General features: G+C 47.4%; 1 protein-coding gene across 4 annotated transcripts in view; it reads left to right on the top strand.

Moving 5' to 3' along the window:
- Positions 1-27,798, top strand: part of LOC119455352 (cytoplasmic aconitate hydratase-like) — a 607,544-nt gene that overhangs the window by 532,470 nt on the left and 47,276 nt on the right. For all 4 annotated transcript variants that reach the window (XM_049668715.1, XM_049668714.1, XM_037716735.2 and 1 more), the window contains 3 exons: positions 5,870-6,029; positions 14,517-14,737; positions 22,432-22,588. In XM_049668715.1, coding sequence (XP_049524672.1) covers positions 5,870-6,029; positions 14,517-14,737; positions 22,432-22,588 — 538 coding nt within the window. The remainder of the gene's footprint in view (positions 1-5,869; positions 6,030-14,516; positions 14,738-22,431; positions 22,589-27,798) is intronic.

Below are 27,798 nucleotides of genomic sequence, written 5' to 3'. Positions count from 1 at the left end.
TTCCCACGATTACAATTTTCTATTAATAATTTGCTTTTGCTCGACCAGCTGCTTGCCTCTAGTTTAGGTCAATTAGTAGTGAGAATGCTCCAGATTAGAAGGAGTTCAATTACAAGTTTAGGACAAATGTTTCCTCAACTGCAAAACTTTTTCGAGAACCCATATTGGATTGTCTTTGTAGGTTTGAGCTGCTTTAAAGTGGATGACTGTACTCGCGGACAACTTTCTCTGGCAATGAAGGGAAAGCAACAGTAAGGTCCAAGCTTCTGCACACGTTCAGTAGACCAAAAACAATTATGGTCTCTTAGCGCAAACAAGAAAGGACAGAAGGGTTGCGTGTTACTGCACTAAGTAGTCTGGCAGAGTTCGACAGCGCTTTCGGTTTCTTGGAACAGTTACTGAATTAGCGTAGCTTCCACTTGCGACGGTTTCACATTTGCTTAAATGCAGATTATAAAAGTAGGAAAATAAATCACATTTAACACTCAGTTCTGTATTTTGTTAGATTTTGCTGTTGTGAATAAGATGTTTACATTTTCTTTTCCCCAGTTTAAGTTAACGTGGATGAAAAGTGGGACATTTTTTTCAGGAGCATTCTCACTTTCACGCTCTTTGCCTCCGTAGCTTTCCTTTCATTGCAACAAAAAGTTGTCTGTGAGTATAGTACCTTTGTGAGGGGGTTTATTTACAAAGCAGTTAGGGCTACGCAACAGCCTTGGCTCAAGAGCGTTAGTCACTGTCTCGCGCTCTCCGGGCTGCTGGACTTCGTCATCCTCTCTCAATGGTTGCGGACTCTCTGCCCCACTACATTGGCCCCGGCGGCGAAGAGGAGCCATCCTGGCGACTCAAGGTGATGCAAGCACAAGAGGGTCGTTGTAGGGCTTTAAGCGGCTCATGTGGACTGTTTCACGACCACGGCAGCGTCTGTCGGTGAGAGGTGTCACAGGCTCGACGATGTAGTTCACCGGCGATGTGCATTCAACGATCCGGTATGGACCGTGATATTTTGCTGCAAACTTGCGGGAGAGACCAGGGGTGGGGCATGGAATTGAAAGCCACACGAACGAGCCAACAGGGAAGGTAGGGGTAGGTTTAGCCAGGTCAAGGCGCTCTTTTTGAAGACCTTGTGTCACGAATGTAAATGAGCGTGCAAGTTGGCAGCACTCTTCGGCACATTGAGCAAGTTCTGAGGCTGGGCGCTATTCGGATGCATCTGGGCGGTATGAAAGTATAGTATCCAGTGTGGAAGATGGCTCACGTCCGTATAGTAAAAAGAAAGGGGAAAATCCAATGGTGGCTTGCGTGGCTGTGTTGTAGGCATACGTCACGAAAGGAAGCTCGAAGTCCCAATTAGAATGGTTGGAGGCTATGTACATAGAGAGCATATCACCAAGTGTGCGGTTAAAGCGCTCCGTCAAGCCATTAGTCTGTGGATGATAACTTGTAGTGGTGCGATGAATAGTATTGCACGCACTCAAAAGCTCTTGGACGACTTGCGAAAGAAACACACGCCCTCGGTCGCTCAGCAGCTCGTGTGGCGCACCATGGCAAAGAACGAAGCTGCGCAAGATGAACAAGGCAACATAACGAGCTGAAGCTGTTGGAAGAGTGGCAGTTTCGGCATGTCGATTGAGATGGTCGACGGCCACAATAATCCACCGCTTGCCCGCAGGGGGGGGGAGGAAGGGGCCCGTACAGGTCTATGCCGATTCTATCAAACGGGCGAGCAGTACAAAGCAAATGTTGTAATGGGCCAGGTGTGTGACCACTTGTTTTTCGGCGTTGACACTCGATGCAGGAACGAATGTACTTGCGAACGTATGTATACATTCCACGCCAGTAGAATCGCTGGCGAAGTCTATCATACGTTTTCGAAATGCCAGCGTGCGCGTTTTGTGGATCGGCATGAAAGTGCGTGCACAGATCGGAGCGCAAATGGCGAGGTATAACAAGAAGCCACTTCCGACCATCAGGCTAGTAGTTGCGGTGGCACAACATGGCGTCCCGGAGCGCATAATGAGGTACTTGGCAACGAAGGGCACGTACCTCGAGAGAGCTATGGGGCTGGTGTCGTCGAAGGCATAGAGAGAACGTCGATCAGTGAGGCGATCTAGGGATCCTTGCGCTGTTCTGAAGGCATGTCAGTGATAGTGATGTTAGCGCAGGAAGTTGCGGAAAGGGAAACAGGCGCGACATCAGAAGGCAGGGGCAAGCGGGAAAGTGCGTCGGCGTCGGCGTGCTTGCGTCCTGAGCGGTAAATGACATGAATATGGAATTCTTGTAAACGAATTGCCCAGCGTCCAAGTCGACCCGACGGATCCTTCAGTGAAGCCAGCCAACAGAGCGAATGATTATCGGTGATGACATCAAACGAATGGCCATACAAGTAAGGGCAAAATTTCTGCAGTGCCCAAAAAAATGCCAAACATTTCTTCTCGGTAACCGAGTACTTGCACTCTGCCTTGGTAAGGGCACGACTTGCATAGGCAACTACGTACTCAGAGAAGTCCGGCTTACGTTGGGCAAGGACAGTGCCAAGGCCGATCCCACTAGCATCCGTGTGTACCTCAGTCGGAGCGGTAGAGTCGAAGTGACGTAGAATGGGCGGTGAAGTCAAGAGGTGACGTAATGTTGCGAAAGTCTCATCACACACCGGCGACCAACAAGACAGACAGCTATCGCCGGTGAGCAGCTTCATCAGTGGCGCTATTATAGAAGCGAAGTTCTTTACAAAGCGGCGAAAATATGAGCATAGACCAAGGAAGCTGTGAAGCGCTTTCACAGGGGTAGGCTTCGGTAATTCAGCAACAGCATGAAGTTTCTGCGGATTGGGAAGGACGCCGTCCTTAGAGACTACGTGGCCCAGGATGGTGAGTTTGCGAGCTCCGAATCGGCACTTCTTAATGTTAAGCTGAAGGCCTGCGCGCGTCGAACAGCTCAGTACCTCATAAAGCCGACGGAGGTGACTGTCAAAATCGGGGAAGAAAACGACGACGTCATTCAGGTAGCACAGGCACGTCTTTCATTTCAACCCACGCAAGACACTGTCCATCATCCTTTCGAATGTGGCTGGGGCATTACATAGGCCGATGGGCATAACATTGAATTCATGCAGCCCATCGGGAGTTACGAAGGCAGTTTTCAGGCGATCGTATGGTGCCATAGGGACCTGCCAATAACCGGATCGAAAGTCTAGTGATGAAAAGAATTCGGCTCCTTACAAGCAGTCCAGGGCATAATCGATGCGTGGCAGGGGATACACATCTTTTCGCGTAACTTTGTTCAATAGGCAGTAATCGATGCAGAAGCAGGTTGAGCCGTCTTTTTTCTTGAAAAGAACAACAGGCGACAACCAGGGACTGCAGGACGGCTTCATGATGCTGCGTTGAAGCATGTCGTTGACTTGTTCGGCGATCACATGACACTCAGCAGGGGTAAGTGATAAGTGCGCTGACGCAGAGGCGCTTGTGAGCCGGTGTTAGTCGGATGGAGAACAGTATGCGTGCGGCCTAAGGACGTCTTCTGGTAATCAAACCAGCCTCGGAACTGGTGAAAGAATTTCTCGCAGTGCACCTCTTCAAATTCGTCGTCGATGGTGCAGCCGAACATACTTAACCCTTTGCGGTCCGAAACTTTTACCCACTTTCCGGCTGTTCCGGTCCGGAACTATTTTGCCAGTTTGTGGCGCCGCTAACGAAACCACCAACTGTGGAAGAAAAACTCATAGGATATTTATTTTTTCTCTTGCATTCTGCAGGCAACTCCTCTACTGATATTTGAGCAGCGTGTGATACCACTCGAGGCGTTCACCTGGGTGCAGGCCAGGGTTGTTACTGCAGGTTTTGCAGAAAAACACAGTTTTCCTCCTGCCTCCGTTTGTTTTTCGATCGCTACAAGCGGCACAGTCTTTGTTGCTTCGGCCTGGGAGCTTGTAGATGAAATGGCTCCTCCCATCTAGCCTTTCCTCGCACTCCTTCCACGCAGACGGGCCTCGCTTTTTGGCTCTAGCCCTGATCTCGCCCACCAGCTGTAGGATGAGGTTGCGGCGGTACTGTAGGTGTCGCTGTTCTTTCTCACCATGATTCTGCAGCTGTGTGCACCTCAAAATAAAGCTATTGACAATGGAAACCCCTAGAAGCTTTCACTAAATACACCACCGTAAAACGCACGCGGTGAAAATGTGGTCATGCTTCTCAGCGAACCGCGCGAACGTGCGGTTGCGCGCGCAAGTGAGAACGCTCTTGTACCCAGAAGCCGTGCTGAACATTTTGCTGCACCCTAGTGCAAGAAGTGAACTTCAACAAACAAAGTTTATTTGTCCCTCAAGAGATGGCGCATCATGTATACAACGAATGCGCACGAATTGCAGTGAGAAAAACCGCAAAATTTAACCCCCGAACACCCTTGTCGGGCGGTGCCCGACATGGGATCGCTACGGCCGTGTTGCGTTGTTGGGCCCTGCCCGACAACGGACCGCAAAGGGTTAAAGGTGGTTGATCAGGCGTATTAGCAGAAGTTGTCAGGGCACTAAGGTGCAAGTTGTCCACGTCGTCAAGGCAGAAGATGGTGGATACGTCGAATGCCTGAATTGTGCCGATGCCCTCTCCACGGGGTAAGGTTGAGGGAACCGGCAACGGATTCGTAATAAGGATTTGGCATCGTTAGTCATGTCGAGAACGGCGAAAGGCAACATGAGATTCCTGCGGTGTTAACGGTCTCGGTCTCGGTTAACGGTATAAAATGGCGACATTCTCGTTGGGCATCTGAACTTGGGTTTGCAGTTGTAGTTCAGCCCTTTCTCTTCTGATGATGCTTGTGAAGATTTCTAGGAATGCGTTGCAGAACAGGTCCTGTGTCATTAGCGACGACTCTTGATTTTCAGTTCCAAGTCCCGGTGGCATCTTCCAATGAAAAATAGACGTGACCAGCTTGTCGTCAGAGTTCCAGCTGTAGGTTGACACTCTTTCGAACATTTCGAGGCAGGTTTCAGGGTCATCCGATGAAGCTCCAGAGAAGGTAGGTTGCTCCCTGGGTTGTTGAAGGGCAATCACTGATGGCGACCCTGGAGCACTCATCACTTTTCACTTTTCCATGTCTTTTCGGGTAGGGGTCCACACTCTGACAGCAGTCCTTACAGCCTGTCGCTAGCTCGTTGGTACATGGCGACGTCAGTGTCGTTGATGGCTTCGGCTTGCAGAGGGCGTGTCTGGTAGACAACAAAGAGGCACCTCCACCAGATGTCACATTGTAGTGACAGTAAAGAATACAACTGCCAAAAATGTTGTACAACTGCCAAAAACGCTACTTAAGGGTTTAACTGTTTATTGGGCGAACTTGTGCCCAGCAAAGCAAACAACGCACAATGCACAATGATAGCGGTGAGCACTGTAGTCGATCGTGGGTGAAATACGTTGGCTAATTATACATTACTCATCATACATTCCAGCGGAACTGCTGGTGCTATTCGGTTTGTGCACGCAATTCCATTAGACAAAGATTATTTTGCTATAGAATTGGCGACGACATTTGAGAAAGTTGTGATACAGGAAGGCATGCCTTGTACTGAGCGATCAACTTTGCAACAGTAGTTAGCCAAAAAAAACCGGTCACTGGAGCAAGATAAACACTGTATGCATGTCAGTATTAATGAGCAGTGCTTGCTGCATGATGCAATTTGACGAAATAAAAGGCAGCGGTAAGCTCAACATCTTCCTTTCAATTTGTTGAAATAGGAACACAGATCATTGTGGGGAAATGGGGAATGAGTTGCGGAATAAGTTTTATGACTGATGCATCCTGCCCCTCATTTTTTGCTGATTGCCTGATCAATTTGCAGAACGCACAGTTATGATGTTATTCTGTCTGGCAGGTTGGCTTCAAGGGTTACGGCTTGAAGCCCGAGCAGATGACCGCCAAGGCTGCGTTCACCCACGAAGGGCAGCAGCACACCCTGCAGCACGGCTCGGTCGTCATAGCGGCCATCACCAGCTGCACCAACACCAGCAACCCGTCGGTCATGCTTGGCGCTGGTCAGTACGGGCATGTTCACGTGAAACTTTGCACAGAAAACATGGGACAAGACCAACAGATGCGCACTCACAAATACAGTTTATGGAGCAAAAGCCGCCCACACTTATAAGTACAGCTGACTTCCGTTCATTCGAACCTGACGGGACCAATGAAATTGATAGAATTATCCGGCGGGTAGAATTAAACAAGATTCAGAAAAGAATGCCAAAACACCGCTAATTCATGTGGCAGTAAAACTGTATTTGTACAATTTTAACTCGCCCTCGAATCAAATGCGCGCCCACTTTCTATGTGTAGAAAGTAGAAAACTAAGTTAGAAATGACCATAAAGCTCCTTAGCAAAGTAGAAATTTGACGTCCACCCGATTTTCCGTAAGAAAAGTGGCCAAGGGTCAATATTGTCACGTAGTAGCGACACTGAAGAAAACAGTCGTAAAACTGTGTATGACGAAACTGATTCTTTATTGGGCGAACCTGTGCCCACAAAAGCAAGCTACATTCGAAGTACAACAATAGCGGCGAACACAGTCGGCGATCGTCGAAATCTGATCAGCGGCGAAAAGCGTCGGCTTTTATACATGAGTCATCGAAGGCTCCAGAATAATCCCTGGTGCCCGCGTGTCTTCCAGAAGGTACTAGACAATTCGTGTCGCTTATACAATCAGATTACATAAGCGTCGGTGACCACAGACGACGGATAGAAGCACCGATAACGTTGGAGAAGCTTCCGATACATGCAGGCGCGTCCTGCTCCGAGCGATAACGTTTAACATTTGTTAGCCGGTGGAAAGTGGCCACCGGTGAAAGATAAACAAGTACATGTGTCAATATGTGCTGCTGGTTTTCAAAGGTCAGCTTCGCCACAATGCATCCTTGTTATGCGTTAAATCATACAAGTGCTGCAAAGGCAGTTTTGGTATCGTGTATGATTGCACTGCACAGGCAATTTACGGCTTAATTTTCTTGAAAAAAAGAAAGGCGAGTGTTATAATCACATAAATACCGTAATCAGACTTTGCAAGTTGCAGTTATTGCTTAAAAATCTTCCTGGGGCAGGCCGAAATAGGCATTTGAAACAAGAGATAAATGTTCAGCACAGTGACTGTTCCCTAATATGAGGTGCTACCCAAATGTTCCGGGAATTTGAAAAGCACGGGCAAACTGAGTGTGGTACATATTTCGGCTGCTAGATGTGCGGATCAGTGTGCTGAATGACTTGCATTTGAGAAGAAGTACTGTTTTGCGAAGTGTTGTTTTGCAACGCAATGTTTCACTAATTTGGCGTATTTCTTAGCAACCAATATGGCAGACTCCAAGGAGCAAAGGATTTGCATCAAGTTTTGTTTTAAACTTGGCAAAACTGCAGCAGGGAACTCATCGTATGCCAGAGGACGCTTTTGGTGTCGACACCATGAGCCAAAGTAGGACGTCTTTATGGCATAAACGTTTCAAAGAGGGTCGAATGTATGTGTGTTAACGACGATGAACATTCTGGACGCCCATCAATGAGCACAAGCCCCGGAAACGATAGCGGAAGTTCGCAAGACTATCCTTGGAAATCACAGGCCAACTCGGAAATCACAAGCTAATCACGGCACAGTTCAGCGAATTTTGTTGCATGTTTTGAACATGAGGCGCATTACTGCAAAATTCGTGCCAGGACTGCTCAGTGACGAACAGAAGCTGGGCCGTGTTTCTGCCGGTACGGAACTGAAGCAACAAGTCAGAGACAATCCCACATTGCTCTCCAGTGTAATAACCGGGGATGAGACATGGGTTTATTGCTACGATCCTAAAACCAACTACGATCCTCAAACCAAACAACAGTCGTCGCAATGGAAGTCGCTAAATTCGCCACGGCCGACAAAGGCGCGTCAGGTTCATGGCAATGTAAAGTCCATGCTCATTGTTTTTTTGTTTTTTTTTTACCTACATGGAATTCTCCACAAAGATTTCGTACCTTCTGGACAAACCGTGTATAGCGAGCTTTACTGGGACGTTTTGAAGCGCTTAAGAGAGCGCATTCGTCGCAAACGTCCAGAGAAGTGAAAGCACAACAACTGGCTTCTTCATCACGACAACACGCCCGCTCACACATCACTCATTCGACAGTTCCCGACTCCAAACAAATCGCAGCACTTCCGCACCCACCCTATTCACCTGAACTCGCCCCTTGGGACATTTTCTTGTTCCCAAAGTTGAAGTTGAGGCTGAAAGGATGTCGGTTTCACACTTTTGAAGAGATCCAGTCGGAATCGTAGGCGGTCCTCAACACACTGTCACCTGCAGAGTTCCACGAACTCATGGAATTGCGGCAGAAACACTGGGATCGGTGTATACATGCTCAAGGAGACTACTTTGAAAGAGACAGGGCTGATTAGGCGTTATGGTGAAAAAAAATTTTTTACGACTGAATTTCCAGAACTTTTGGGTAGCACCTCGTATTTGCAAATTTCTCTTCCAAAAAAATCGGCTGCGCGCTAGATTTTTACTTAGTTAGGAACTTCAATGTCATTTCTACATCAGTTTTCTACTTTGGACACATAGAAAGTGTAATTCAGGGGTGTTTAATTCGGGGGCGTGCAAGGATCTGGCAAACACTGCCGAATAAATCGCCGGTGTGTTTTGGCGTCTTTTCTGCATCTTGTTTAATTTGACTTGCCAGATAATTCAATAAATTTCTTGAGTCCCATCGAGGTCGAATCAACGGAAGTCGACTATTAAAAGGCGGATCTGCACTGAGAACTTTGTCCTGTCTGTAGCGCTGTTTGATTCCCTTCTAAACATAAACCAACCAGCCCATTTCAGCTTACTGCTTCTGTGCTACCTCCATATGGTATGATGCAGTCCATAAGAGCATATTAGTCTTCTCTTTGGGTTGTTCCCGCAGTGGATAATTTCTTGGTTGGTGGGATGCTCACTGGCTTAAGCATTGGTGTGGTCACGAAATTTTCTTCTGTTTGCCGGAACTTCGCGGCTTGTCCTGTCATGCTTTGTGCTCGTGCTACTCACTGTAGACACCAGCACCTTGAGCAAGTGTGCCACACACACACACTGAGCACAAGGCTTTTTTTTAGGTATCAGGTGTATGTTTGTGTACTAAGTCTTTTCCGGTCCTCTGACGCCTGAAAAGTAAGCAGATGTTATCAACTCTAACATTCTGTTCACGTGAAACCACCTTTTTTTGGGGGGTACGGACACTCAAACATGCGTTTCAGCACCGCTGCCTTCATGCTGTCACAGTACAGTCAAACCTGCTTACGATGAACAGCACGCTTCAACAATATAACCAAACCGGCTTATAACGAACTTCAGCACCAAATTCGTTACACGCGATGTTGTGAACAGTGGAGAGAAAATGCGTTAATGAAGAAAAATCATGCCACTCACCGTGAATAATTACTCCAAAAGTAATTTATTGCACAGAGAAGTACACCTATTTGCAGTAGGCAGTCAACACTTCGTTTAGCTCTATCAATGAGGATTGCATTTTTGACGCGCAACATCATTTCAATGAACTCCAGTCCGCTTCCCTGTATCCCCAAGCACTATCGTCGCAGCACATCGGCAGCAGAAAGGACTTCGTGTAACGTTGGGAGAGGGCGATCGTCTTCCAACAGCGGCTCCTCGGCGGTAAGGTCCCTAGATTAAGCAAAAAATATCTAGGTACTTTACTCGGTGGCACCAGACGCCAGGATGTTGGCAACAATTTCAGAGTCCAACAGGCTCACCATCACAGCTACGTCGTCAGCCGTCAAAATATCCTCGAAAGCAACATTTTCTGGCACAGCGTCTGGAACAACGGCGAGCTCTTTCGATAGCATGGCAAAGTAACTGTTCTCGCATCTTCATGTACTCATGTACTCGCAACTTCCGCCCCCTCTTGACACAGACCAGCATAGTGGAAGCAGTTGCGGATTGTGTCTCGAGTCGCGTCTTGCCAGGCACGACTGATCATTTCGCCTCCAGCCAGCAAGGCTGGCTAGAGGCACCGAAGCACGGCCGGGCGGTGTGGCTGCACAGAAACTGTAGGAGACTACCCAGAGCTGGCGGAGGAGCATGTTTGCGGCTGTTTGGTAACAGATCGCGCACGCTCAAAGTTCGATATGCTCATTTTTGGTTTGTTATAAAAAGTACATTTTACATGCATAATGATAGGAAAACTTCGAGGGTTCGATAGAGAGCATATTTCGCTCTATCTGAGTTCGTTAAATTCGGGTTTGACTGTATTGATGGCACATGCGGGGGGGGCTTGCACGTAGAGGATTAGTTCTCCAGACAAGCAATGAGTTTGGCTGCAAAAGCAAGGAAGCCAAGTGGACGTGTAACTTTGTTGTCTGCTACTCACATGAGCATTGGGCATACACACACGCTGCCATTCCCACTGAGCAGCTGTGCGTGGAATGCCACAATTGGTTGCATGTAGTGCCCTTACTGCATGAATATTTATTTTCTTGTAAAAACGTTTGACAGCCTTTGTTTATGCCAGATATTCCTAAACCAACCTCACTTTTCTAAAGAAACGCTTGGTTGCAAACTTATGAGCAGAAATTGTTGCATAGCGTATATGATAACACGCCATGCAGTTAGGTATATCTTTTGGTCTGTGGGGTCTCACACATGCTCTTGGGACAAAGGAACGACAACAGAGTAGTGCAAACAATCAAAAGGGCATTTATTGCACCTTTCATACACTAATGCACACTAGCCGAATTACAACCAATAAAACATTCACATGGGCACGCGACAAATCAAGTAAGTCCGACTCACCGCGACCCGATAGCGAGCGAATACGGTCGCCCCATGCAATGACACCATCCCCTAGTCGTTCACGTGTACGGTCACGCGAACAGTGGCGCGTTCGAACGATCCGTGTTCGTCCATACCGGTGCCCCGCTCCGAGCCACGCGAGAAGTCTCGCCACGAAGAAGTCTCGCCATCTCTCGCAACTGCGTGTCGCGATGCTAACGCCACCTTCGGTGGCGTTAGCATCGCGACACTCGCGCCATTTCTCGCAACGCAGTTGCGAGAGATGGCGACCACTAGACCACTACGACCGCCTCCGGCACCCAGCCGCCCGGTGAAGCCGGACCACAGGAGACGCGTGAGAGTCGCGCATCCCCACAGGTCATGTAAAAAAACCAGGGGTGTGCAAGTGCTCGAATATTCGATATATTCACCGTAGAGACCCCTGCGCAGTGCCACATGTCACGTGAGCCACAGAGCCTCTCATGCTCGATGATGCCCCAGCGGGCATTTCACATCATTTTGAGCACAAAAGGAGCACCGAACACACCGTCGAATGGGGCCGCCCCGGCTCACACAGTAGCGGACTTTGTCACTGCGAGTGCTCTTTGACATTGTCCTGATGTGGGGATCACACACACAAAGCGCCCATACGCCGAAATTCGCTGAACGGCACCGCATTGGTCGGGGCCGTCTTTGTAGATACAATGTTCATTCGGGTCGATAGGGCCAATCAAAATGATAACACGACGCAGACAGAGGGGGCACGGCAACAAAAGCAGCGCGTATTTCATAAAGTCTGAAAATTGGACTGATTAGCCGCCGATAGGCACACAGATTGTGTTGGATACGGGGTGACAAACTTCACGTTGCTTCAACAGCCGTCGATCACTGATAAACCTCCCATGCGAACATATTAGCGGCAAGCGTGCCACGATGCAACTAAACTTGCGGTTTGGTGCCGAATAGACGCAGATTTATTCATGGCAGCCGCGCGACACTCCGAAAGCCAACAGCTCACGGCTGCCGTCTTTGCAACACCGTGCAGCGGCCTCTCGTTCCCAGTGCCATTCGTAGATGCACATTGGTCTCTTTTTGCAGCTTCGAGCAACCCATAACAAGACGAGCTTTGCAGTTACGCAGTGGGCACACAAGTGTCATGGCCAGTTGCATGCATTTGGGTAGAAGAACGCAGGGAGAAAAAAAACCTTGCGCCAACTTGCCATGACCCTCCAAATTTCAGAATATTTGACCAGCGACAAGTCACGCCAAACCTGATAATGAAACAGTGTGGACGACTTCTAGAAAGTAAAGCTTTTTATGCAATAAATAAATGATTGCTGCAAAACTCAGGTCCACTATTAAACTGAGAACCTCATTGGCATTCACTACAACAGAACGTCACTAATTCATTAGTTTCATAGGGAAGAAAGCCCTTGATTCTATTGAAAAGTAATTCTATTGAAAAAAAGTTCTAGACCCTCATATACTAGAACTGAGCTGTAATCAGATCTGGCATCCAAATTTCGTGGTTTTTTAATAAGAGTAGACTGCATGTAATATACAGTAGAACCTCGCTGATACGTTCCTGCTTAATTCGATTACCCGGCTCCTACGTTCGCAATGGCGAAAAATAAACATAAGCCCATAGAGAAATGTGTTAATACGTTCCCGGAAAATACGATTATTCGGCAGCAGCGTTCAGCATTGCGGTAATCTGCGGTCGTATGATACGTTCTGCAGCGAAAAATTATCATTCAGGTGTGCAAAAAGGCCGCTCTCGTGTGCTTGTGAAGCGCTAAGTGGCAGATGGCCGCCGCGCGGCTTCTCTTCAGTGCTCAATCCCCCTCTCCTCTCCGCAACTTCTCTGCATTGCTCGTTCGCCCGAAGTGACGAAGTGCGGCAGCAGCGGCGAGCGAATTGACCTTTGCGCTACCTCGCCCCTCGCTTCAACGCGAACTACTAAGCGGCAAAAACGGGCGGACGCCCCTGCGCTTGGCGCACGGCGCTACGACTCGCCGAGATCGTAGCGGAGGTGGTGGCGGACGAGGCGCCTGAAGACGGCGGCGAGAACGAAGGCTTGCACCCATCGGCTACCTTCGCCGAGGCCCTTGCTGGCCTTACAAAGCTTCTTTCGCACGAAAGACAACGAAAATGCGGAGAAGGGTCTGCAATGTGCGCAAAAGGAGTTGTTCCTGTCTAAGGGTGTGACGCACCAGGAGAATATACAGCCGAATCTCTATAATTCGAACTGGAAGGGGCCAGAAAATTTGTTCGAATTAGAATTAAAAGAAGGACTTATTTTTGACGTGTTTGTGCATCATAGCGCTACGTACGAACGGTGCGAGTCGTCAAATATCGCGGCGCGCAAGCACATCGCGAGCCGCAGCGTTGGCTGAGACGTCGGCGCGTACATACGTGTTCCGGCGCGACTCAGAAACAGCAACCTTGCCATTTGAGAGAGGGAAATTTTCGCCGCAGTATTTTTTTCTTTCTTTTGTATTTCTGCGCGCGGCGTTGAGGGGTTTCTCCTAAGCTTTTGCTTTATGGCGGTGTCGGAGCAATGCCGGTCGGAGGCGCCACCACGTGATTTGGCGTGCTGCTGAGAGCATTGTCGGTTCACGGTTATGTTCGAATTAACCGGCGCAAATGCTTCGGGTTCGAATTACCGAGCGTTCTCGCCCCTTGGAATACACATAACTTTGACGGGACCACAACGTCAGTTCGAATTAACGAGATTCGACTGTAACTATGTTATGCAAGAAATAAATGTTTTCTGCCCTTGCACCTCAATATGGGCTTGTCAGCTTCAATTTTTACTGGATTTGGATCGTACGTTTTCCCGGATCGTACATTTATTTTTCGCGTATTTTTTTAAAACGTATGAACTGAGGTTCTACTGTATATCTTGATTTCTACGTACCTACATTACTGATAGCTTGCTATTGTTCTTGTTAACATTCTTGATAACATTCATGTTACGGAATACTAGGAGACTCCCGAGCATGTCCAGCACTGTATTTTCTTGCGAAAAATTTGTAAGCATAAAATTTGGGGAAATGTGATATTCTATATTCCATTCGATATTTGGCTTTTTTTTCTTGATTCGATTCAATATTCGATTCAAAATCTAGTATTCATTATTCGCACACCCCTAAAAAAAATCTGAATTGCAGGAAACTTGCAAAAAATATTAGAAGCACTGAAAATACTTCACACATTGCTTTTAGAGATGGAGCGTATTTCTTGCAGCTCCATCTAGTACAAGTTTCATTCTAATTTGATGATGTCATCTTTGATTGACTGACTCATTTCTTCAATATCTAGGCTGGATCATTTATAGACCTTGGTTATTTGTTTGAGAGTTTTGAGAGTTAATTGTTGCTTCTATTGTTATTAACTGTTTGGAATACCTTTACTCTGCATTGTTTTTTATGTTGCAGTGCAGGTTATGACATTCTTGCTTTCTCAGCTTGACAATTTCTAAATTTAAAATATTGCTGTTTGTTCGCAGCCAATCTCCGTCTGATGCAAAGGTGACACGAAAAATCAAAAGCGAAAATGTTCGTGTTGCGAAAACAAAAAGAGACTAATAATCTCGGAACCTTCAGCACACATTTCACTATGCATACAATATTCAATGAGCCCTTTACTCACCAGTCCCTCTAGAATTTTAAGGAGAGCAGATCCACAGAATGAAATGTACAATATTGTTGTTTATTTTCCGCCCCCCCATGCAGGACTTCTGGCCAAAAAGGCCGTGGAGCGGGGCCTGACTGTTGCACCGTACATCAAGACCAGTCTATCGCCAGGCAGTGGGGTGGTCACGTACTACCTGCAGGAGTCAGGTGTTGTCCCCTACCTGGAGAAGCTGGGTTTCAACGTGGTCGGCTACGGCTGCATGACCTGCATTGGCAACAGTGGGCCCCTGCCTGAAGCAGTGGTGGAGGCCATTGAAAAGGTTCTCAGCCTTATTTCCTCACCTGGCATTGCGTGTCATCTTTTGTTGCTCATTGCCATTCCCATATTTCTGGCTATGCCTGTGCGCAGGCAGCTTGGGGTATAAGAAACAGAGAGAGTAGAAATTGGCACATTGAACTGATATACAGTTAAACCTCAATATAATGAACTTTAATATGATGGAATTCTCGCCATGAAGAAGTATTTAACTTTTTATAACTTCTTGTCCATAGAACACCGTGTATTTAAAAACCTCAATACAGTTAAACCTCTATAGACCAAGTCAGTAAAATCAGCAATTTGCCCCAATATATCGGTATTTTGCTATATTGAAATGAGCCCTGAACCACGTTTTGTCCAAGTAGAGAATGCATTAAAGTTAAAATAGACTATTTCATAAATACTTTGCTACCCTTTGCGGAAGTTCCACAAGAGTGGAGTGATTGGTGATCAAAGGTTGGTGTACGATCCTCATCACGGTACTCCCGTTCATTCTTCAATGCCTTGCATGGCGAAGGCTACAGTAGATTGGGTCGTGCCCACAAGGCTCTGTCTGCTGAATGTCACCGTGGCGCGCAGTTCAAATTTGATTTTGGATGTTCACGAAAACACCACTACTTCCAATTTCGCCGCTTACAACGTGCCAAACGCAGTTCTCAGCGAGCTGCAGTGCGCTCTGCCAGCAGAATCGTCACGGCACCCTGTGGCTGTTGGGCGTCTATGCTATATAGCAGACTGCAGCTACATGCAGCATTTGCATTGCGCGCAACAGGGCTTGAGTGTGCACTTGTGCACATATGCTCCAGTCTGGCCGTGCTATGTGGTGCGGACTGGCGTTGTCCTGCACCAGCTTAGTAGTCACATCCAACTTGCACATTTTGAAGCGCTCTCACTAGCTCAGTATGAGGCGAAGGCTGCCGAGGCGTCTAACCAGGAGCGGCCAGGAGGGAGCGCGCGCTGGCAAGCGTGTGTGTGGTCTGACCTTTTAAAGGGACCCTGAAATGATTTACATGATTTTGTACAAACTTACTGAGTCGTTAGGGTACGTCCTACTGATCATTCAGTGACACATTTAAACACTCTGCGTAAGGCGTGTAATTTATTATAAGGCTTTAAAAATGTGCATTGCTACCGACCGCAGCGGCGCCGCTCTTCTGAGTTCCCAGCCGCCCCACCCCAATTGAGGCGTGTGGCCCATCTGATGTCAGTCGGGCAAGCTATCCGATTGGCTACCCAGGTCGTGTCATCAATAATTTTTCAAAAATTACGGGGAACAAATGTTGTTCTGAATAGTTGAAATGTTGGTTAATTTGTTTCTATAAAGTAACAGAAAGAGAATACACAACGGCAACTTATCACTGCGCTGACTCACACTACACACAGCAACTCTCTGCTTATGTTACAATGCTCTCCATGTTTACGTGAGCTGTGTGCTCCGTGTTGGTCTCGAGTTTGTTTTTTTTTTTCAAGCTTTCTTTTCGCAAGCACCATGGTTCACCCTTGTTACGTTATATACCGCAAATCTAGCGATCGGCGACATGTCAAGATGCAACATGGTGTCCTTCTGCAAGGCAACATACGACCATAGTGGCTGCAGCGCATCGGGCTATCGGTATCCAGTCAGCACCAGCATCTACCCGTTTGCAGCCGTCGCTTCACCCCGAAGGATTACTACCACAATTAAGTTTACCGTGTCTGGTATTCGGGTAAATGCAAGCGCAAGTGAACTGGACATTGTACGGGATGAGCGGAGGCACGAATGTGAACGACCTGCACAATGCAGCCACCTGGTGGCACTGAGCTAATATAGCAGCAACGAAGTGTAGTCTACTTTGCTGCTGGTTTAAATTTTTGGCAGCAGCGTAATCGTGAACACATCTTTTTGAATGTTTAAAATGTTTTATACTTGTTTACAGCAATATTAGTTCTGTGTTTGGCTGGTTAAGCTCTGCGCCACCAGGTGGCTGGGCCATGGGCCGATGAGGCCGCTCACGTACGTCTTCGTTAAAGCTCCTGAATCACAACGGTAGTAGTATGAAGGTGCTTTAGTTTACGCCTCCACCCATCCGTCAAAATGCCCAGTTCGCCTGCGGTTACTGGAACACCCGACATGCTCGACGCTGCGACAGAACGCTTGCAATGCACGCTGCTTGGGTAGCTCTCACGAGGAATCGACGGCCAGGTGGCTAGCGGAGAGGTTAGAGAGGCTTCGCGTGCTGCCTTCAAGAGAACTGGAAGCAGACCACATGACGTCACATCATGACACAGAGCCAGTGAAGACGAAGCTTAGCCCCAGTCACTCAGCGAACGAGTTGAGGAGAAAAAGTATGGCTATGGAGGAGGGTAACTTGTAATCATCTGTAGCTCTCTTAATATGAGACGCTTCACTTAAATTGTGGCGCAAATGTTTTACTGTAGCTGTACCTTACGTGTTTGCAAAATTTGTTCGAACCGTTTCAGGGACTTAAGTTTCACATGGTTCGAGGCTTAGTTGAGTGTTCAAATATCATCGAAATTATCAAGACCCGATGGCTACGACATCGATAAGCAGGGTGGCCAAAATTTCTACATGGGCTGCCATGCCTGAGCATCAGCAGGCAATAGTTGGCATTCTTCCAGACATAACGTAATTATTATCGCAATTCGAAAGCAGATTTTTGCTTACTTCAGCCTGTTTAGTATAATATGCACAGTAACAGTAGGAAGAAGTGCACTGATACAAACACCCTTCTTGATTGATGTCAGCTGTTGGCCAATAGCAGCCGTGTATGGGAATGTTATGTAGTATCATTTAGTATGAGGTGTCACGCTGTATTCAAACATAAGTTGGTTATATAAGCTGCAAAAGAAGGTAGTATGTATTATTGCAAATTGTGGAGAATGGCTGGCACAAAGCTAACCCTATGAGCGACGGTCAGGAAAGGACACCACGCTCCTCTACTCCGCAACGCACAAAGGCACTATGACAGGATTCATTGACTCTCTGACACAGCGCAGAGAAGGCTTCAGAATGAGATCGCCAACAAACATGGGTTTATCAGCCTGCGATACAACACAGTGCGAAAGTCATGGCGCTTACAGGCAAAGGCTCACCGCAAGAGTGATCGAGTATGTGCGCCCACTGCACTAGGGCTAACCGGGTAAAGGTCCTACGTAACCAACTCGTTGCGGACCTTTTAGCTTCTGCCGCGGCAATAAAGCACTCGGCAGAAGAGAGCTAAGGTGTAGAGGGCGTCCGGCGGCCGCCACTAAGGAGGCCACTCAGGACACGTCGTGGTGACATATGCTCGCACGGTGACACGACGCCAGGAACGAAAAACACTGTTTGTGCAAGAAATTAGCTCCGGCATGCTAGCCGTGTTGTCCCTGGAGTGGTGGTTTCCAGAGAACTAGTTAACACAACGCACAAGTTGGGGGGTTAGGTGAAGAGAGAGAGAGGCTGTTTATTAGAAAAGCAGAGATTTTTGCCGGCGAGTATATAACCGCTGGCATGCTGCTCTGTATAGGGAGGGGGAATGGGATTAAAAGATTCCAAAGGAGAGTGCAAAAAAAAAAAGAGAATAAAAATAAATATGAAATGCACAAGCAGACCTGATACTAATATTTACAGGTGAGATGGCAGGTAAATTTAGGCTTTTCTATATGAAAGGCTGAATCTTTAAAGCTTTCCGATTAGACCAGTTTCTGACAGGTATTTGAAAAACAAATCCAAATCCTGCCGCTGTTTTGAAGGGCCGGGCATTGAACCTAAGATTCTGGGTAACGTTAATGGAATGTGGCAAGTCATGTCCATTTGTTTCTCAAAAATTGTCTCTTGTCGCGGTACGCGGAGCATTCAAGTAGTATGTGCTTCACTGTCTCTAAACTGCCATAGTTGTCACAGTAGAGATTAGTGGTACGCCCTATGCAGTACAGATAATTGTTCGTGTATGCCACGTTCAATCAAAGACAATAATAGTACAATGTCTTAAATGTCGAGGAAGTGGCCATGGAATTTTCAATCTCACTTTTGGGTCAATATAACTGAGAAAGTTATCTTGGTGAAGCAGCGTATTCTAGAGGCGGTCATCTATTTATAGGCATATTTTGTTTGCCATGTTTGAAGCATCGGCTTTGTTAAAAAATATTCTTTTGAAATTTCTGTATTGGAGTCCATTTTGGGCAGCTTTATCCGCTTTTTCGTTTCCCGAAATACCGGCATGGCCAGGTATCCACTGGAACGTGATGCAATTCCCAGCAATCTTAGCCTTGTGGTGAAGATAGGCAGTGTCAAATGCTGCAGGTTGGTTATTACATCGCTTGTGCCTGTTCCATATACTTTGTAGGGCTGCTTTTGAATCCGTGAATATCACCCATGTCTTTGGCGGCTGCTGTTTAAGTACATATACAAGGGCCTTCTTAATGCCATATAGCACTGCTGATGTATATGATGTCGCTTGCTCAAGATGAAATGAGAATCGTTGCCCTGTAGAGGGCACAAAAAGTCAATACGATCAGCGATGTGGAGTTGTAGAGCCATCTGTGAAAATGTGCGTTGCGGCTGCGTATTCTTTGTGCATATCCAAAGCTGTCTGATGGGTCGCTGCTTGAGGCATTTTCTTTTTTTGCACTGATTCCAGGCATTGAGACATGAACCGTGACACGGTCAGTCCGAGACATGAACTCCACCACCGACTGGTCTCCCTTGGGAGTCGGCCAGAGGTGACATTTTGGCCTCAACTCGGTACACGCCCGGCCATTTTGCAAACAGGGAGGCAGAGAAGCCTTTGGCAGAATCGCTCAATACATGGTTGCATCTGAGGACGACATCGCCAACACCATAGTGCACGTGCCAATCAGACTGATTATATTAAGCCTTCTGTCCAGCTTGCGCTTTTTCCAGGTTAGAACGGGCCAGGTCAACTGCCTGGCCTGTCCATCCGTGAGCGCAGTTTCACCACGTAGCCAGAAAGGCCATTTTTGTGGCACGGCTGGTCCACAGTACGTGGTCCATGGGGTTTGGCAGTTGTCTCTTGAAGTTGAGGAAAGCGGGCATTTACCCCGTCGAATGGTTCACTGTGGATTGCAAGGAGAACCTATCTCGTTAAGATAGACATCCCAATACTTGTGTTGCCTGGTAAAGGCTGTGTGCAATGGCTTGATGTTCTGGTTAATTCGCTCTCCCGGGTTGGCCTGTGGATGATACGTGGTTGTCGTGTAGTGCTTAATGGCCTAAGGCGGTACACGCACCCGCGACCACCTTGGCCACGAAGTAGGACACATCATTCGTTATCGGCTTCGCTGGAAAGCGGAAACAGTGAAAGGGGGAAAGGAAGGGTGCCTTCTAGAGAGAGGGCTGTGGCTTGAGTTACTTCATCATCAATGGAAAAGTGGGGCCCAGAGAGTTCCTTCTTCACCTTGAAGAGGTGAAAGGGACAGTGCAAGATCCAGAAATGCAACGGATGTTAAAACATAAAATCTGCACGAAAGAATGGTAGCCATCGCTGCAGAAGTCTGGTGTCAAGGCAAATGACCCCTTTGAAAGGCATACCACATCATCTAGCCTTGATGACATCTGTATCGAGCGTAATGCACAGTGGTCACGACGAGAAGAAGCGTTTATTGATGATACGGGAACGCATATATAGCTGCGCTTGCGCACAGTGTTGCTGTCTTGGCTGGCCATTGCATCCTCCTTTCTTTGAGGAATGAAAACACAGATAGCACTGAAAGCATGGAAAGCACTCAACATTGATGCGTAGCAGTCGACACTCCTAGGCTGTTTCAGTCTGCTGGAACCCGTGCGTGTAGGCCAGGCGGTCGGGGGTCTTCGCGGTCTGGTAGACCGTCGCAGTGAATCTGGAATGTTGGGCACGCCTGGTGTGCCTGCTGGTGGTCGGTCCTGTGTGGCCTGTGGAGGTTCTTGCCGTTGCTGTGTGACTGCGCTCGGAGATGAATCGGTGGCGTCGTCGCAGTTGTCCACCTAGTAATGGATGGTTCGATAGAACGCTTCTGGTGTTTTGTGAAGGTGCTGTCTATTTCGACGGAAAATCCGGCCATCCTCAGTCAGAGCGGTGTATGACCTCGGGGCCACGAGATCTTGGACTTGCATTTTGATTTCCCATCTACCATTTCTGAGGATTCGGACAACGTCTCCCTTCTGTAGTGGAGCTAGTGGTCTTCCTGCGGTCCTTGCTTGAACATGTTTTTGGACGAGACCTGAGGATGACGCTGAAAAATCTGGAAGTCGCGTTCTTAAACTTCGTCCCATTAGCAGTTCCGATGGTGATCGGCCATCTTCGGGAGGACACGCCCTGTAGTTGAGAAGGCCCAAATATAAGTCCTCTATTTTAGTCTCAGTCTTGCCCAGAAGCCGCTTGACCACTTGTACGCCCTTCTCAGCGAGTCCCTTGGACCTGGGAAAACGTGGACTTGAAATCGTATGCACAAAGTCATAACGAGCCGCAAAATCTTTAAACTCTTTTGACGCAAACTGCGGGCCGCCATCACTGCAAACTTCTAGTGGTACTCCATGCCTTGCAAAGATCTGACGTAGTTTATGAATGACAGTTGTTGCAGAGGTCTCCTTCAGGTGCTCGACTTCTGGAAAATTAGAGTAGGCGTCATAGACAACCAAAAAATGCTTTCCGGCATGTTGAAAAAGATCTGTACCAACTCTGGCCCATGGTCAGGACGCCGCTGCATTGTCGCCCACTTGCATGGCTCAGGCGGGCGTAGGTCAGTCATGGTCCCGTAAGCGAGCTACACTTCTGACACCATGTATCGAGCGTAATGCACACAGTGGTCATGACAAGAAGAAGCGTTTATTGATGACATGGGAACGCATATATAGCCGCGCTTGCGCAAAGCGTTGCTCTCCTTGTTCGCACAGTGTTGCTGTCTTGGCTGGCCGTTGTAACGTCTGGAAGCGGTAAATCAGGGCAGCATAGTATTTGGCGATGGTCAACCCCTTCTGAAAGAAATACCAGAAGACAGTAGCCATCACTTTATGTCCTGGCAGAACAGACCAATCTTCAAATCAAAGACCGAACGAGGGGGAGATATTTGATTGCCAATAACTCTTCTCCTGCAGAATGCATTCAATACTTCTTTCTGCAAAATGTTGTTAAAATATTGCCATTTAAGTGCAAGTACATTTTACGACTTCTTTCAGAAGTGTTGTGGGGCCCATTTAAAGGGTACTTACCAGGCTCTGTCGGAAATTTTGGTTATACACTAGGAGTTGCAAAGGGCAATTGAGAAAGCATTCTAGTCCAATAATATTCAGGAAAAAGTTTACATTCCTGAAGAGATAGAAGCAAATGAAATAGCCTGCTACCCTCTTTCTGCAGCACATGCCCTTTTGTCTTCTGATGCGTGCTGGAGGGCCCTCCCTTTGGTCATGATCTCTACCACAATTTTTCTGTCTCACTTGTTTGCGTCCTGCACAGCACATTTCCGGAGGTGGTTCTGCGTAGTCTGTGTTTAAATTATTAGAGCAATTAAGAATAGAGGGTACAAAGAAATAGCATCATTGGCATGTCGCATGCATGACATTCAGAAGGCATTTGATGTTTACATTGGGCATGCACTATGAAACCAATTTTGAGCTAGGTGACTGTTTTTTAAGACGCAGAGTCTAGTGAGTACATTCAGGACTGGAAGCGCTTATCCCTCTGTGCTGTCGTGTATTGACAACCCTGTGTGTGGGTGCAGGGCGACCTGGTGGCAGTGGGCATCCTTTCTGGAAACCGCAACTTCGAGGGCCGCGTGCACCCAAACACGCGAGCCAACTACCTGGCCTCCCCTCTCCTGGTGGTAGCGTATGCCATTGCGGGCACCGTTGACATTGACCTCAACAAGGAGCCCCTTGGTATGTATGGCCTGCCACTGAGATTGCTATAGCAATGCTATCACCCATGTTTTCACTGGAGGCATGTACAACTCAAATGTGGTTTATGGCAGTGCTGCCAGGTCCGACGAGGCGGCGTAGCCAAAAACTAGAGAAGTTGTAGCCCATATGTAGCCAAACACAAAAAAAGTGCACAAAACTTCGTAGCCAAATATAGCCATTTTTATTTGCAGTTGTATTTGTGTATAGATTTTCACATTTGACTACGGCAATCCTTTTTTGCACAAACCGTCGTAACAAAATGTCCGTGCCGCCGATACGGTCAGCCCTTTACATCACCACCAGCGACATCATGCTTGCACAGAACACTTTTTGGTTGGGCCTAGAAGCTCAGCGAATCACTGCAGAGGGCGAAATAAGTGCTTTTGTTTTATAACAGATAGTACTAAGTAATTATTTTTTAGTTATTTACAGTAATATGAACTACGAACTCTGCTTTTTAGGTGTCGTGAACGCAAAATAATGTTTAGCATCATCGATCCTCTGCCTACGGCGTAGTAGTTCAGCTGTCCAGCGATCTGCGACATGCTCACGGCTTCTCTTTTTTATGAGCTAAAACAAGTCTTTCGTGCTATGATATCTTGTGTTATTTGTCTCATCGTCCTAACTTGTTTTCTCTTTTTTTTTTTTTTCAATTAGCTTGGCCAGGCTTAGCTGGTACATGCTCTATATGTACTGTCCATTTACATCAACATGGCCGTCATCTTAGGTCTCTAGCACGGCAAGAACATGCGTTAAAATAAAGTGTCAGACAACAGATGCCACTCACTGTTTGAATCGTTGTAAACGAAGCTTTAAAGCTTACTGTGGCGCAAAACGCCACACCAGTGTAAAAAGCGCGCAGTCGTTTTCGGCGACGAGCACGTCTCGAACGTAACTCGCTCGAAATGGTAAAAGCTGTGATGGCGCACAAAGAGCAAAGGTAAACAACAAATTGATAACAGTGGTTATGCTGTGAAAGCCGGTTACTGTCAAAAAGCAAATCATGTTTATGTGCTAATAAAGATTTACAATAGGAGCCCCCAAAGTTTGGGGCCCCAAAGAGCTTTGCAGGTGTTAGCATTAGGGCATGTAGGAGTGAATGCGCTATTCGCGTATGCGGATAGCGTATTGCGCTTGCAGTGGCACTACGGCGTCAAAGAAAAGCTGTTATAAATATTAAAATAAAATATATACCATTTTATGATAAGAAGAGTAATTTAGATTATCATGATTTCGCATTTAATTACAATTTAGAACTTATTCTATTAGCAGCAAGCAACTTGCTGCGCTTAGTTTTGAGTAACCAACTTTACGTACCTTCACCCAGCCAAGTCAATCCGTGTTAGACCTACGAGCCATGAAATCGACAATTGAATTCGGAATTAGCGGTGTCTAATGAATCAATCTTCAGTTACACATGTTAGTTGAGAGAAAGCAGTAACCGCAATCACTTCTAGCTTTTGAACTTCACACGTTACAGTGCAGTCCACTTATAACAATATCAAGAAGAACGAAAAATCCGATCATTATAACCGATCATCACTATATCTGGACTACCGTTAAAAAAAAAAGAAAGAAAGCCGGATATACTTAAATTTGTAGTCCCAAAACCGAATGTGCCACTTGCGATAAAAAATCTACGTTTTAGAGAGTAGGCTGTGAAAAATAAAACGTTTATTTATACTTCTAAATAGCATTTCAATCGTTAGGCGCGCTGAAATAGAGATCTGCACTTGCTTTCGCAGAAGTTTCGGGTTCACATCCGCTGTGTGCATCGCGTTCAGCTGCTGCGCTAACACTCGCGGCTATAATTTAGCGTGCATGAAATCAATGAGTGTACTCGATCGACGGCAGTGCACTCTGCTTGAACATCGTGGTCGATGTCAAAGATGGGCCATTGCTAATCTCGTCGTCCCTGCTGTTGCTGTCATCACCTACGTCGCACAATGCCGCCGTCTGTCGCGACAACGATCACCGCGTCAGAGATGTCTTCGAAGAACGAGGCAGCACTATCTGCACTGGGAAACTCCGCCGTCCAAGCACCACCTGTTTCATCGTCCTGTAGCGACGTGCTCCCATAGTTCGGCCAACATCGACTGCGCGATATCACCATAGTTCGATATCATCGACTGCGCGAGCTCGTACTTCAAGTCTGCAAAATTAAAATTTGCAGCTTCGTCTCAAGCCACACAGCTTTGCGCTTGGTCGGCGCACCCCGCACCTCCCACTGCTTTCACAGCGCATTCCCGCACTCGCCGAGAGAGAGAGAGAGAGAAAGGGAACGCAGGCGCAGCTCGCTTATCGCTTTCTCTCTTTTTTTTTTCCTTTTTTTTCCCCCTCCTCTTCTATGGACGCTTGCAGAACCGCTGGCAACGTATAAAACGCAGACGCGTAGGGAGCCTCTGTACAGACGCGAAGCAGCTGGCACCATCTTGTGCACGCTGAGCCAACTTGCGATGCTGTCCGCTGCTTTCGCAATCGACACGCGGGCGGGATGCTCTGCGCGGTAATGGTGGCAGATACGAACTCCCGTAGGCAAACTTTTCACCCTGTCTCGGTTAAAACGCAAGTTTCACGATTATTCTGCATGAAAAACGCCGCTCAGAAGCAAAATTTCGATCGTTATATCCAATATACGGTGAATTAACATATCGTTACATGTTTTTCTTTTTTTTTTCTCATAGCCCTAATGCACAAGTTGATACTCTTAAGTCGACTCATCGTTATAACCAGTATATCGTTATATGTGGTATCATTATAACTGGACTGCACTCTACCACGAATCGAGCCCAGTTTGGTGCTGGGTTAGAGCCGTCACTTTGATGGGCGCCGCCATGTTTGTTGATGAAAGCTTTTGGAGTTCCCGCGAAATTGATGAAATAGCGCGCCCAACGCAAAACTCAAACACAGTTTGCGTCTTGCGCATGCGCAGTGGCTTCGACGCTATTTCTTTGGGGCCCAAAAACGTTTAAGGCCCCTATTCTAAAACTCTCTAATAATTGCTGGGGTTTCACGTGCCAAAACCACGATATGATTGGGAGGCACGACGCAGTGGGGGACTCCGGAATAATTTTGGCCATATCGCGTTCTTTAACGTACACTTAAATCTAAGTACACGGGTGTTCCTGCATTTCGCCTTGATTGAAATGCGGCCGCCGTGGCCAGGAATCAAACCCGCGTCCTCAAGCCAGCAGCACGGCACCTCACAAGCTAAGCTAACACGGTGGATGAAGTTCATGTGACGTGGTGCACTGATGTCATCTGGCAAACATGTTTCGATATTAGCAGAATGAGTATCTGCATCCGTGACGATATGGGCAGACCAGCTAGAAGTAAAAGCATCAGAACCCACCTTTGGCTCGGGGTCTTGCTCCCATTCTTTTTTATACGTTCTCGCATACTTGGCCCACTTCACCATGTTTGGATTCTCCTCTCTGAGGAGGATCCGATCTTACGTCCAACCTATCGAAATGAATCTCGAATGTAAGCACGAACAAAAATTCATCTAGCAGGAGAAGGAAAATGGCAGTAAAGCTTCGCATGAGAAACGTGGAGTAGGTCGAAAGCTGTGCCCGGCGCGATACTTCACCCAGAAGACTTGGCCATGAACACACTGAAGCGTGTCACCCACCAGTGCTTCCCTTCTTTCTTGTCGGTGCCACGATCGCCCGATGGCCCTGACCCTATGATATTGCTCTCCCTTCCTGAGCATAGCCATGTTAGTACAGTGTACTGTGAAAAACACATTACTCACAGGTTCATCCCGATGCCCGGGGATCGGTTGCATAACGGTCAAGCGGGGTGTAAGTTTAAGCGCATCAAAGATCAAAGCTTCCGGCTCGGACAACGGCGCCGAGAGAGAAGGGGGGTCATTTCGTGCCCACTCACACGCACAGCCACGTGGCTGACTCAGCCAGCTAAAACATAGCCTTCGAGATTTGCTTCTACCCGATCAGAGCCACCTATGGAGCGTGGATTAGGGCGCCACTTATAGCCCAAACAAAGCCAAGTCGCAGATTTGCAGTAGGCCAAATATAGCCACATAGCCAACTCGTCCAAGTCGACGCCAAAATTTTTTTCCTGTAACCCAATTTGGCTATAAATAGCCAAACCTGGCAACACTGACACTTGAACACTTTTAGTGCAGTCACCGGCCAAGCCGGCCAAGTAAATGTGTAAACAAAAGGACATTTCAAAGCCTCCTTTATCACAACTTAAGCGAAGCGTCACTGGTTGGTTGCATAGTGTGTTAGGGGTATTCTTAGGGTACTTCGGCCACTTTCAAGCACTTTCATCTATCTATTTATGTATGTTCATATGTGTCTATGTTTGTATCTAACCGTTTTCCCGCCTACCTGGATCACCAAGTAGTTCGTGGTCGAATGGTTAGCGCATCAGGCTACTTTGCTGAGGTGAGAAGGCTCGAAACCAGCCATAGGACCAACTTGGAATGCCGAGTAGGTGGCAATGTGTACATACGTGCCACTCTGTCATGCTCTATCACGCCAACATGGGTTACTGTAGACGTGGGACTGGGTAAGCGTCGCTGTTTGAGGAAACACTTTGACGCCGACTTGCAGCACTGGGTATGTGCCACTGTGTCTGACGTCATTGTTGACACTGACTCTGAATAGGTAGGGCCCGAGTCACTTTATTTATCCGTTTCGTGACCCTAGGTGTAGCTAGTGCCTGCAAATACTAAAGGGCCTTTGCTTGCGTAGAAGTTGTGCTCTTATTGCAAAGTTAGGTGCTGTTTGGAAGTACTACCTTGTTCATTCGGTTTTCACGGGACCGAAAAAAAATGTCCGAATTAAGCGTATGTCGAATTATCGAGGGTATCGAGAAAACAATAAGCAAAGGGTTTCTACGTCAACGCGCTTTTATTTACTGATTGAGTGAGCAACTCCTGTGTGTGGGGGGGGGGGGGGGGGGGGGGGAGCTATTTTGCACAAACGCAGAGCGGAAGCTGAAATTCCCATTTCGTGACTCATTGGCTCTCGCAGCGGCGATCGAGGCCTCGCGACTTTCTTCGCAGCACGGCCGCGGTGCGCACCTTCATTTGCGACGCGCTTTGTACTATCGTGATGTAGGCGACGCTCTTCAACCTCGACAGCTTTGCACCAAGTCAAAATGAAACGACTGTTTGCCACAACTGCTGCGGAGAAAACCGTGGCCGCTATCGACGCGAT

Source organism: Dermacentor silvarum, chromosome 6 (genome assembly GCF_013339745.2).
Source record: "Dermacentor silvarum isolate Dsil-2018 chromosome 6, BIME_Dsil_1.4, whole genome shotgun sequence".
NCBI classification, from domain to species: Eukaryota; Metazoa; Arthropoda; class Arachnida; order Ixodida; family Ixodidae; genus Dermacentor; species Dermacentor silvarum.
The sequence above is the reverse complement of the archived record's forward strand: the minus strand, read 5'-3'. Positions and strand labels throughout refer to the sequence as shown.